Genomic DNA, 11,635 nt, shown 5'->3' with positions numbered 1-11,635 from the left:
CTGTCATTCATTAAAGAGGTTTGGCAGGCATGACTGGCCTCCTCTCTGGTATGACAAGGGATGGGAATGTAGTCTCAACAGGCTGAGCTTCGTTAAGCTTTCCCTAAGGTTGGAAACTGTTGCTCTTTCCCAATTCTTAATGTCCAGCTCTGATTCCAAGACCAAGCCACTCACGCTCTTCTACCCCTGAGGAAAGGCTACTTGTATAGCCCTAAGAGATGACAGCCACTGACATAACCTCAATGCGTATTACACACAATACTCTGAGGAGGTGGTTGATGCTTGCTGCCACTCTTGGGTCATGGCAAAACACCCTGGTAGAATAAGATCTCCTTTTTCAAACTGGGTATGTGGCACTGGTAGATCTTGGTTGCTTGGTTGACAAGCAGTCTCCTTCCTTGCAATACACCATACATGTCTATGTCCAGGTTATTTAATTGTTTGCCAAAAAGTCTGGGATAAACTGATCTCTACAGTTGCTTGGCTCTCCCTGCTTTGAGGGGGGGAAAGCAGAGGTGTCTTTGGCAGGACTATGCACACTCACAAAAACAGTATCTCTGCTGCCATGAGGTCCTGCAAAAGAGGATCATAGAGGTCATGCAGTGCCTGCTCCGCTCCACTCATCCCTTTCTTGGTACACACACACACAGAGGGTTCGCTGAGGACTGTAAAGCACAGGAGAAGAGCTGCACGCTTTCATCTAAAATCCTTCCTGAGCAAGCTTTAGCCTATTGGAACAGACCACACAGGTAATCAAGGCTCAGACAAAGATAAGGCTCAGGAACTAATTTGGGGATCTTCACATAAGAGCACACATCTCTTGCCGTGAGCTTGCCATGGTATTTTTTACAAACACTAAGTCTTCTGCTGCAATGGTGTTTACACAGCACTTCGTGGGGTCTCAAGAGAGCAAGGGTGATGTCCTTAACAAACACGATTATCCACTTGACTGGACTCACACACAAATACCAGAAAGTGTATAGTTTAGGCAAAGACCTGGGGTACCATGGACCCAATCACATTGCAAACAGCCTCTTTTTCTTATGATTAACTTGGTTTTATACTCAGAACTTCAGGTATTTTAAAAATTAAGGTAGACACACTGCCCTTGGGAGGATGGAGGATTTTACTGCAGCTTATAAACTGTTGCCTAATTCTTCCCTTTAAGATGCTAAACACATACTTGTACTGCTTTTGCTTGATTACCTAAATGCACTTCTCACTTCCCAGCAGAGAGTGATTTTCTTCTTCCTCACACCATGTTCTTTATTATAGAAACATTTATGGGTTTTCAAACTTTATCCCAGTGCTCAGCTGATGACCCTTGTTGGAAGGTGAATATGATGTCTCTGCTGGGAACAGAAGCAAGTGAGTCAGGGGGTGTCATTCAGCAAGGAGGGCAGCCCAAGCAGGAGGGAAAGCCCTGCAACTATGGGCACTTAGAGTTATGGGAGCACATATTCCCATGGGGGCCACCACTGGAAGAAATCAGGACTTGTACAAACTTGATGAAAAAATCCACTTTGTGTGTTTATGGGTGATTTTAAGGGATGTAGAAGAGAGTGAGTAATGAAAGAATGAAATCTCAATCTTGACTTAACAAAGGGACTTTCATGTTCTGTAAAAACGCTGCCCAAGGAGCAGAGTTAAAAGCTAGGGTTAGTGGCTAAAGCAAAACCAACTTTGGTCACAATTAAAATAAGGGAAACAGAGGAGTTCGGATGTTGCATCCAGAGCCTGGTCCTGAATTCAAGTACTACAGACTGCCACCTTAGGTAGTTTCTAGCACATGAATGAACAAAAACCTGACACTGAAGCTGTTTGCTTCACAAAACCACCTCCAACTCAAGACAGGAGAAAGAACAGGTGGAACCTCTCAAATGGCCTTTGCATACCATAAATGTATGATGATTCACATAGTGAGCATGAGCTTTCCTCAATATCCAAAGAGGAAGACATGATTCTTCACATCACACAGTAGTTTGTAATAACCATAAAATTGATATGACCCACTGCATCACGCCTAGTCAAGTGGGTAATTGTAAAGGAAGATTAATCAGAGGCATAACTACTTGACACATTATGTTCTCTTCAACAGCATCCAGAAATATAGCTGTAGAAGAAGGTGATGCATTCCCTAGGGAAAGTTTGCACCATGTTCTCTCTCTCTTCTGGAAACGTGTCAAAATGCAAACCAGGAGCTTTGACTGATGAACTCAAAGTAACGGCCCCGTTCTGGGTAGCTCTAAATCCAGCCTGTACAAACAAGAAGCTGCATGACAAGTTGGTAAACAGACTAGCTCTCCCTGTCCTGAGGGTCAGTGCAAAAATTGCCATCTTGTGAGAAAGCAGGTGATCCTCCCCAGAGGATCCCTGTATTTATGTAGGTGTATTTATGTAGCTGATCCATTTGTAGACCACAAATGAATCAGCTCAACATGGCTGAAAACAACAGGAAAGTCCAGCAGTGCCAACATGAGAGTGCAGAAAATGGAGTTTTTCCATTGAGAATGTCAAATGTTAGAGGAAAATGGGGAAAAGTAGGTGTTTAGAGGGATTTGTAACTCAGCAAAAATACAAACTAATGGTCTGAGGTGGGGTGAATTTTTACTGGAGGATAAAGTTGAATGTAAATGCTTAGGAGTTGTAGGTATGTTAGAGGCATAGCACCGTTATCTGGAGGACATGGAAAACATGCAAGGAGTAACTGTAGGTTGTAGGACACTGAAGAAAAGCAAGCTGCTTCTTTTTGGACTGAGAGGTTCTGTCGTGCTGGGGGAAGGCAGAGAAGTAAGGATACAAATGCTTGAAGGGGGAAGGGAAGTGCAGGAGAAAACTAACTTTGTGGATAAGTTGGAATATTAGAGTGGTTTGTTCTGCAGGAGTAAGCAGCACAGAAGTGAGTAGCTCCTCAATCTTAAGAGAAAGAATGATGAGGAGAAAAAGAAGGTTTACATGATGGGGAAACCACAGAAGAAGAGGGATGAGTGTTTAGGAGCTTAAACACAATAAGGAGGATTTGTGGAAGCGTTTGGTAGTGTTGAAATACAAGGAAGGAGAAGGGAGCTCTGCCAAGATGTGGAAGAACCCATGGAGACAGGGTATAAAAGCCCCAGTGTCTGTGGGACTGCAGTGGGGGCAGGCATTTGCAAGTTGATTAAGGGTTAAGAGCATTTGGAAGTCATGTGATAGCAGAAAAAAGGGGTACAGTCTGGGAAATCTAGGGACATTGAAGATTGAGGGCTCCAATTCAGATGGATTTGGAGCATCTGAGAAACTCTAAGAAAATCTAAAGTACAGGGAGACTGGGGGAACTGAAAGTACTGGAAGAAAGGAAAGAATGGGTCAGCCCTTCCAGGAAGGGGGAAAACTAAGGGAAACTAAGCACAGGATGCTTGAGAAGGCAGGGAATGCAAGGATGGGCAGTCATCCCCTGCTGTGTGCTGAAAACTTGCTCCTTCACAGTGTGACAGTCACAGTTTGATAGATACCCAAACTATATTTCTTTTCCTATAAGAATTAAGGTAACAGAAGAAATACATGGAACACCTCCTGTATGAAGAACTCAGAACAGCTTCCAGTATCTGAAGAGGGCCTACAAGGATGCCAGGAAAGGATTCTTCATCAGAGACTGTAGTGATAGAACAAGGGGTAATGGGTTTAAACTGAAACAGGGAAAGTTCAGGTTAGATATAAGGCAGTTCTTTACTGTAAGGGTGGCGAGGCACTGGAACAGGTTGCCCAAAGAAGTGGTGAATACTCTGTCCCTGGCAGTGTTCAAGGCCAAGTTGGACAGAGCCTTTCACACCATGGTCTAGCGGAAGGTGTCCCTGCCCATCAAAGGGGGCTTTGAGCTAGATGATCGTAAGGTTCTTTCCAACCCTAACAAATCTATGGTTCTATAAGCAACACATTTAGAAGAACTAACAAGCAAACTCTGCTCGCTGGAGTGCTTAGATAAGCTGTACAGATAAGTGCAAGGTTTGTCTGCACAGGCTGAGGTCAATCCCAGAAGGAATTTGAGTAAAGGGTTACCAGGCCTTTGGGACAGGTTCAAGAAAATCCAAGGGGTGGAGATGTGCTACATTAAGAAACGAATAGGATAGCAGTGCTGTTGGTGAAAGGACAGAGCAGAAGTACGGAGTTCAGGAACACACAAGCAGAATGGCTATGTTCAGTCTTGCAGTTCTTTATACTTACCAATGTGCAATATTTAAAGGGGTCTTGTAAACATGAGAGAAGAAAGAGCCTTCAGCTTCTGATTACATGCTTAAAGGCAGCGAACTAAAAAAAGCTTAGTAACTGGAGATTATGGCAAAACAGTACAGTTACTTAAGAAGAGTACAAGGACTCTTGGAAAAGCCTGGCAGGAGAGAACATGAAAAGGTCCTTTCAGCCTCAGCAAGAACCATTTAATGGGTCTATGCAACAAAGGAAAGAATGATATTGGGCTGTTCATATTGGGAACCCAAGGCACAAATAAGTACGTTCTGAAAGACTCAGTCTCTGGCAAAACAAGTCAAAAGATTATCAGGAGCATGGAGGCTGAAATGCAACTTTATTTTGGCCTGTAAACAGGGGAAGTTTTGCGGAGGAACTCAACTGCTTCTAAGAGGAAGCACTGTAGGATACCTAGGAGAAACACTGGGCTGAAATGTATCCAACAGACACGGCTGAGCTGCCTATTTTGTAAAACCTATATCCTTATCTGTTATATCTCTAAGTAAATAATTACTCTGCGAGATCAGAACAAAAGATAAAACCTCTGTACATCCCCATTATTGCTTCTCCAAGTTAAGACTTTTAACCCCAGTGGCTACATCAGAGCAGGGACCTCTGTCACTTCACAAGGAAGCCAGGTCCATTAAACAAGTGTTGCTACATTTCTACTCTGAAGTCTTTAGTCTTTCCCACCATCGAGTTACTTTACAGCTGACACAAGGAAAACAAAACTCCCCCACTGATGAAAGAATGCATCCTACTTTGACCAGTGCATTGGAACCTCAGAAAAGGCCAGAGCAAGGCCTACAGCATCTAGAAAACATGAAGGTTTAAGACATTTAGGAACAGCATAGTTGAGACATTTCCCCCGCTAAATCTGAAGGTGTTGAAACAGGAGCTATATGTTTAAAGACAGAGCTTGAATTTCTAATTAGACACATAAAGAATTACTCCACCAAAGCCTTGGCCTTGCTTTTAGTGGACCTTTACAGTCGTGCTTTGTTCAGGGTAAGACTGCAGGAACAGCAGCAGTGCTGATACTTTAGAGGATGGCCACGTGAGGATTTATGGTTAGACATACAACTCTTTGCAAACACACACAACATGGTTCTTGAGTTGGGCACTGCCCTGGGGCAACTTTCCACAGCATGTTCAGCCCCAGCTTTGTGCTCCACATCAGCTTGCCAGCTTTAGCAAGCAAAGCACTCAAGTCCATACGTTTGGCTAAGGACTCAGAGACACTGTAATCAGTCTGGACGCACATCTGTTCCAAGGAAGAACTTTTCCTGTCTCCTTACATGAATAAGGCTGAGAAGTAACAGGAAGACAACACACAACTTGGCAGGAATTGTAGCATGACTAGTTCATTCAGGTTGTGCAGGCTGTACCTGTGATGTAGTTTAAGCTGTACATGGTGCTTTGATCCACCAGCCAACCCAGACACCCTCCTTTCCCAGCAAGGCTTTTGTCTTGAAAGAAACAGCCTATCTGCACTGCTCCAAATTCACCATATTATGGTTCAAATTGACCATACATTTTCTGGTATAATTTTGGTGATGTTTAAGACTAGACAATGATTGATCATAAGGAGAGCACAAGCCACAGGGGCAGATAAGAGCACAAATACTTCATTTTAAAATAAGCCTGCACTGGACAAAGTGCATTTCCAATGGGCATTTCTTTTTAATGAGTTTCAAGTGTACAGTGAAGCAAAACAAGGCACTTGCCTTTAGTCCAGCCATGTTCCATAGGCTGTAAACAGCATCCTACTCTTGGAGGTCTTGGAACTAGATGATCTTATACCCCAATATTAACATACAACTGTTTTCTGTGTTTAAGTATCTGACAATAGGTTACTGAAACCCAAAGGCAACATACACTGAAGAAGCCTAGAGCTACCAGTAACACACCCTCCCATTCAGGGAACTACCTCCCCATGCATCACATCTTGGCTGGACATTTGGCAGCTGGAAGCAGAGCTGGCTTGGGCAACCTCTTCCTGCAGAGCTACTGGTTCATACATCTTGTTACAGACTTGACATAGAGTCAGTCCAGTATGAGGTTCCAGTACAAGTGCAGCTACCATCATCGCAATAGAAACCCAGCCACTGCTTTGAGGGACAGAAGTTCAGGTGTATGTGTAGAAGTGACAGACAGAAAAAGAAGTCCCAAAACCAGCTTGGCATCCAAACCCATTCCACCCAATGACAGACCAGACAGACTCAATAAGGTGGTGAACTGTGTATTTTAGAGACCATTTAAAGTACATGAGCTGATAACTACAACATGCCAGAGGAAATCACAGTTGTTTTTCTAGAGGAAGGAAATAAAACTGCACGTGCATGAGTGGCTGTAATGCTACGGACAGCAGAGTCCCTTGATTTTACTCAGAGGGCCTTGGTGATCTTTTTACCCCCATGCACAAAGACACAAAGGAAAGGAAAGGGAGCAGAAGAGAAGGCAACATACAACATCTAAGAGAAAGAAACGGAAGAGACAGCCTATGGGGACCTCAGCCCCCCCAGAGGAACAGGAGGTATGAGGCACCAAAGGCTTGTTTAGAAGAGTTCAAGAAAATTTCTCATCTGGGGTCCTCAAGCTTGTATGCCCACCCCCTAAAATGACAGCAGTAAGCAGCGCAAGCAGGCCCTGGCTCCTCTTCAGTAGACGCACTTCTGACCATCCATCACATCTCAGTTCCACAGGGAATTAGGGAAGTGCTCAGGGGACAAGGGCTGCTTCATTCCACATCTTCATCTCTGCCCTCACTCAAGGTGGAGAGGGATGGAATTGCAGGGAGATGAACTCGATGCAAATGAAATGCTGGGCCATGGAAGTAAGCATGCAAAACCTCGCCCCTTCCCAGATGCCCTGTGAGGAGGAAAGTGGCCTCCCTGGCACACCCAATGAAACAAAAAGCATCTGCTCCTCCCATCTTTTGCACTTCACTCCTATCTGGGAACTCCATTGATATTCTCCTCTTATTCTCCTCTCACATTCCCTTAAGCCTAGACACACCCAAAGTAGAGCTTCCTAAATTAAAGAAGTGCCCTCTTTCCAGTCTAATTATAAGCTGCAGCTCAGCTTGTAAAGAAAAGATGCACATTCCTCAGAAGACTGCAGAAACTGAGGAACAGGGCACATTCAAGCAATTCACAACTCTTGTTAATTGTGATGGAGGAGAACAAGGGGCTTGCTTACAGAAAGCCACAGCATTCCGTGCTGCAAGTTTATTTCCAGCAGAGACCACCCTGGATGTAAATTAAAGAGAGCCCATAGGAAGTAGGAGGATTTCAGTTTGATAGTCAAGATCTCTATAGAGATCTAAGCCTACAAAATGGGACATCCATTGTCACTTTGCAATATCTATGCCCAGAGCAGCATTTCCCTCCAAATCCCTAGCTAACCATTCCAAGGATTTTCTAACTCCTGCTGGAAGTTAGGGCTTTGTGGCAGCAGAAATGGAACAGGTATTCTTAATCAGAATGCTGTGTGGCTCATTCAGGGTCATCTGGAATACCTCCAGGCTCTTTCAGCCCCATCTGCTACAGAGTGGATTTCCTTTGACATTCAACCAGTAACAAAAGCAGAATACCCATTCCTATTCTGCCACTACCCCAAAGTCTCCTAGAAAGCTACAAGCTAGTAGAAAGCCACAGCATCCTGGCTTGTGTCTGCATAGATAAAAGGAATATTTTCCACCCTGCACTAGACTCCTTACCATTGTTCTTTTGCTCCTTCTGGCAGGAGATTTTACTCCCATACCTGCCTTCTAGACAGTAAAAAACCTCTCCTTACTTCACTGTGTGCAGTCAGTTGCACTTGACTGAGGTAATCATGTAGGCTCTCCTTTATCATAACTGAAATGGCCATATTCATACAGCAAGTCATCTGAAAATAAGGACAGGCAGAATCTCTCATGCTCATCTGTCCATGACTAGAGAAATTTAGATCACTGTAGAGCCTGGTCAGATGGCTCAGTACTGGCCAATGCAAACTAGCCTTTATTTCAGAAGCTTGATGAAAAGCTTAAGTCATGCTGCCATTCTTTTTAGGCAGAACACTAAAGAATCTCACATGCTGAAGTCCTTCATCCCTAAAGGCACTGCATTAAGGCATTCTTATTTTGCTAGAATCCACACAGGCACTAGTTGACAAACAGCCAAAAATAAACCAAAGAAATTCCCTACAGAAGAGCAGGAGCAATAGCTACCTGCTCCTCCTTTACTTCTCTTTCCTCTAAACTCTAAAGCTGCAGCAGCTGTTTAAGGCTAACCATGTTCAGTAGAGTGCTTCAGAGTCATATAGAGAAGACTAATTAAAACCAATAAAGAAATCAATGAAGAAGCTAGGTGGAAGGGAAGGAAAGGTTCAGGGATAAGAAGAGACAGGCAAGGTGACAGGACAGTAGGTTGCAGACTGAAGGAGGTGCATTCAAGTAAATAAGTAGACTGGAGACAAACCAATACGGAAAGAAAAAGGAAAGAACAAGAGGGCAAGTTATACCAAAGGTCCCTCAAAGAGCTCCAAATTCCCCACCAGGGAAGGAACTTGCCAACCCACCCACTCCAGGGTAAAACCCCTCATACTTACAGGTTCACCTGACCTGGCAGACAGAATTTCCCACTTCTACAATGATGGCCACCCCCAGGTCCTTCTGTTACTATGTAAAGGTATACAGTTTCTAGTGTAAGTGCAGGAGTTCCAGCACCACCACCTCCCTTCCCCAAGGACTGAAGTTAATACTTATACAACCAAGACCCTCCAGATTTCAAATCTAAAAGAAAGAGTTTAAGGTACTGTAGAGTTGGTGCTTCTTCACTTTTGATCCTGAGCTTTTCAGTACTTACTTGCAATCACCACCACCACAATGGCACCAATCACTCCCATCATGATCATCATCTGGAGAGAGAGATTGTTAAAGAGTAATACTCAGACCAGACTGACAAGTTCACATCTTCTCAGACAGCCAAGGACCATAAGCCAGACCTTGAAGGTAGGACAGCCAAGACCTCAAAGTCTTTCCACACTGAAAAAATCCTAACCATTTGAAATCATTATTACACCCCAACTGTCCTCTCAAAGCTCTGGAGAAGACTAGCCCAATGTTCTTCTGATGAAGGAGATCGTGGCAATGGGAAGCTCACCTTGCAGTTCTTCCACCAGTACTTCCTTTTGAGTTTTGCTGCACTACTTTCAAATTGTGAGGCACCAGCCTGAAGTGCATCTGCCCGGTCATCTAGCTCTGACAGTTTCTCATCTCGTTCCAGCACCTTGTCTACATTTACACACATTATATCAACAACCTGCAGAAGGAAGAACAGTAGGAGCAGTTGTACTGGTAAAGAGAGTTGAAAACAATAAGAGACAGGAATCTAACATGGAGATGCTAATAAGCAAAAGCTCTAAACAAGGGAAAAAAGGCTAGGATAAAACATGGCTTTCAAGTCACTGCCTGCTCTGAAGAGAGGAAAAATTAGCCTCCCTCTGCACACACACACACACACACCCGTTAAAGTATCAGTTCAAGTACACTTAAACGAGGTCTTCAGCCCCGCATTCTCACCTGTTTTTAAAGCTCCCAAATGCAGCAAGCCTCAGCCACCCCCATCATGAGAATAATCGTAGGCCTACTCTCTGGTTACTGCAATGATTTACAGCTACATGTGGCTGCCCCAGTGAGGCATAAAGGCGTTACTGCAGGCCAGCAGCCACGCTACAGACACCGACCCTGGAAAGTCAGGCAAGGGTCCCTGCACGTCAACACATTCAGACTGTTCGCTTGAAGCAAAAGGGCAGGAATCGAGACCTCTTCTGGATGCGCTACAGGAGATACCAAAAAAATCTAACAGGTCTGCTCCTTAGAAGTCATAGCTGGGATAAAGCTGCTTTTAAACATAAAGCAATCTCTCCTCCAGCCTCTTTATAGGTCTGCCACCACGATAACATTATTACTGCGTTTCTGGCACTGGCATAACAAGAGCAGCCACCCCCTCAGCAGCAGGCGCCTGTCAAGAGCATCACTACTGCACAGCAGTAGCAGAGTCCAGGCAGTTGATGAGAAGCCAGCACACGGCTGGCAGAGCTACTGACCTCCTTCACCTGGGCCTGCGTCTGCTGCAGTCGACGGTTACTGCTCTGATTGGGGGGTGCCCCAGCGGGGGCCCCACCAGGAGCTCCCGCTTCGGGGGCCCCGGGAGCAGGTTGCTGAGCTGGGTCAGACCTAGGGAAACACATATGGGCAAAGAGAAAACCTAACGAGATGCTTAAGAGAGAGCACCCTACTCCCCAAACCCATCTGAACCCCGCTGCCCGGCACCAGCAGCAGCCCCAAGGGTCCGCAACCTGCCTGAAGCCCCCCGAACCGGGAGCAGGGGAGAGCCCAGAGCAAGGGGAGGGCCGGGGGAGCAGGAGCCCGGGGGAAGGAAGTGAAGGAGGCAGCTGCTGCAATGCGCCACTCGGCTCCACCGGCAGTGGCCAGGACAGGGGCTCTGCATTCAGCAGCCGGCCGGCCTGCCCGTCATTATCCCCCGCCCTCATCTCTCCCTCCCTCCCTCCTCTTCTCCGCCCGCCGCAGCCAGACACTCACATCTCCGAACCGGACCAGCACCCCGGAGCACTCCGCAACCAACTCCGCACCGGCATTTGGTGTGGTGAGTACAGTGACAGGTAGAGGTTTGCACCTACGCTGAGCTGCCTTTTCACTTCATAGAATCAACCAGGTTGGAAAAAGACCTTTAAGCTTATCCAGTCCAACCGCTCCCCAGCACTGCCAAGGCCACCACTAACGCATGTCACTGAGGCCCTCATCTACACAGTGTATGAACACTTCCACGCATGATGACTCCATCACTGCCCTGGGCAGCCTGTTCCAATGCCTGAGTACCCTTTGGGGAAGGAATTTTCCCTAATCTCCATCTAAACCCCCCCTTGGCACAGCTTGAGGCCATTTCCTCTTGTCCTATCACTTATTACTTGGGAGAAGAGACCAGCCACATCCTTGCTCCTTTCAGGTAGTTCATAAGGTGATACAGACCATTAATAAAACTTTGTTTGCTTTTTTTTACATCAGATCTAATAGATCAGTAGATACAAATGACTATGTTACTAATTACAGCCTGGGAACCAAAAGACCATGGCTTCAAGGAAGGCAAAGACTTAATACAAGGTTGAGACAAGAGCAGATGGTTTGCAGGTAGGACTGTTAAGGGTTAAGGAGCAGCCTAGCACTAGCCTCAGCAGAACTGCAGGTTTTTAAGCTGTGCCTTCAGCCAAGCTGCCAAGGGACAAGTCACAGAAGAAATTTCTGTAGCTTGGCGACCTTCTTGCCGCAGTCTGAGAACGGTTCCAATAACCATTGCTAATAACAAGATGGAGCTTGTGGATCTACTGGCCCACAGAGCCCTTGCCAAGT

General features: G+C 45.5%; 1 protein-coding gene across 2 annotated transcripts; it reads right to left on the bottom strand.

The window, feature by feature from the left end:
* Positions 1-7,214: 7,214 nt before the first annotated feature.
* Positions 7,215-10,491, bottom strand: VAMP1 (vesicle associated membrane protein 1). 2 transcript variants are annotated; one of them, XM_057404120.1, is made up of 4 exons: positions 10,315-10,491; positions 9,369-9,527; positions 9,072-9,123; positions 7,215-8,672 (listed from the first exon to the last, which is right to left on the bottom strand). In XM_057404120.1, the coding sequence occupies exons 1-4, from the start codon at positions 10,456-10,458 to the stop codon at positions 8,656-8,658; spliced, it is 372 nt and encodes a 123-aa protein (XP_057260103.1). In that variant the 5' UTR covers positions 10,459-10,491; the 3' UTR covers positions 7,215-8,655. The 2 variants fall into 2 exon arrangements, with proteins under 2 accessions (XP_057260103.1, XP_057260101.1); XM_057404118.1 differs by having other exon boundaries at positions 7,215-8,112.
* Positions 10,492-11,635: the final 1,144 nt, after the last annotated feature.

Source organism: Pezoporus wallicus, unplaced genomic scaffold (assembly GCF_028554395.1).
Source record: "Pezoporus wallicus isolate ANWC-B61680 ecotype Strahan unplaced genomic scaffold, APGP_CSIRO_Pwel_v1 contig_6598, whole genome shotgun sequence".
Classification (NCBI taxonomy): domain Eukaryota; kingdom Metazoa; phylum Chordata; class Aves; order Psittaciformes; family Psittacidae; genus Pezoporus; species Pezoporus wallicus.
Note: the sequence above shows the minus strand (reverse complement) of the source record. Positions and strands in the feature narration are given on the sequence as shown.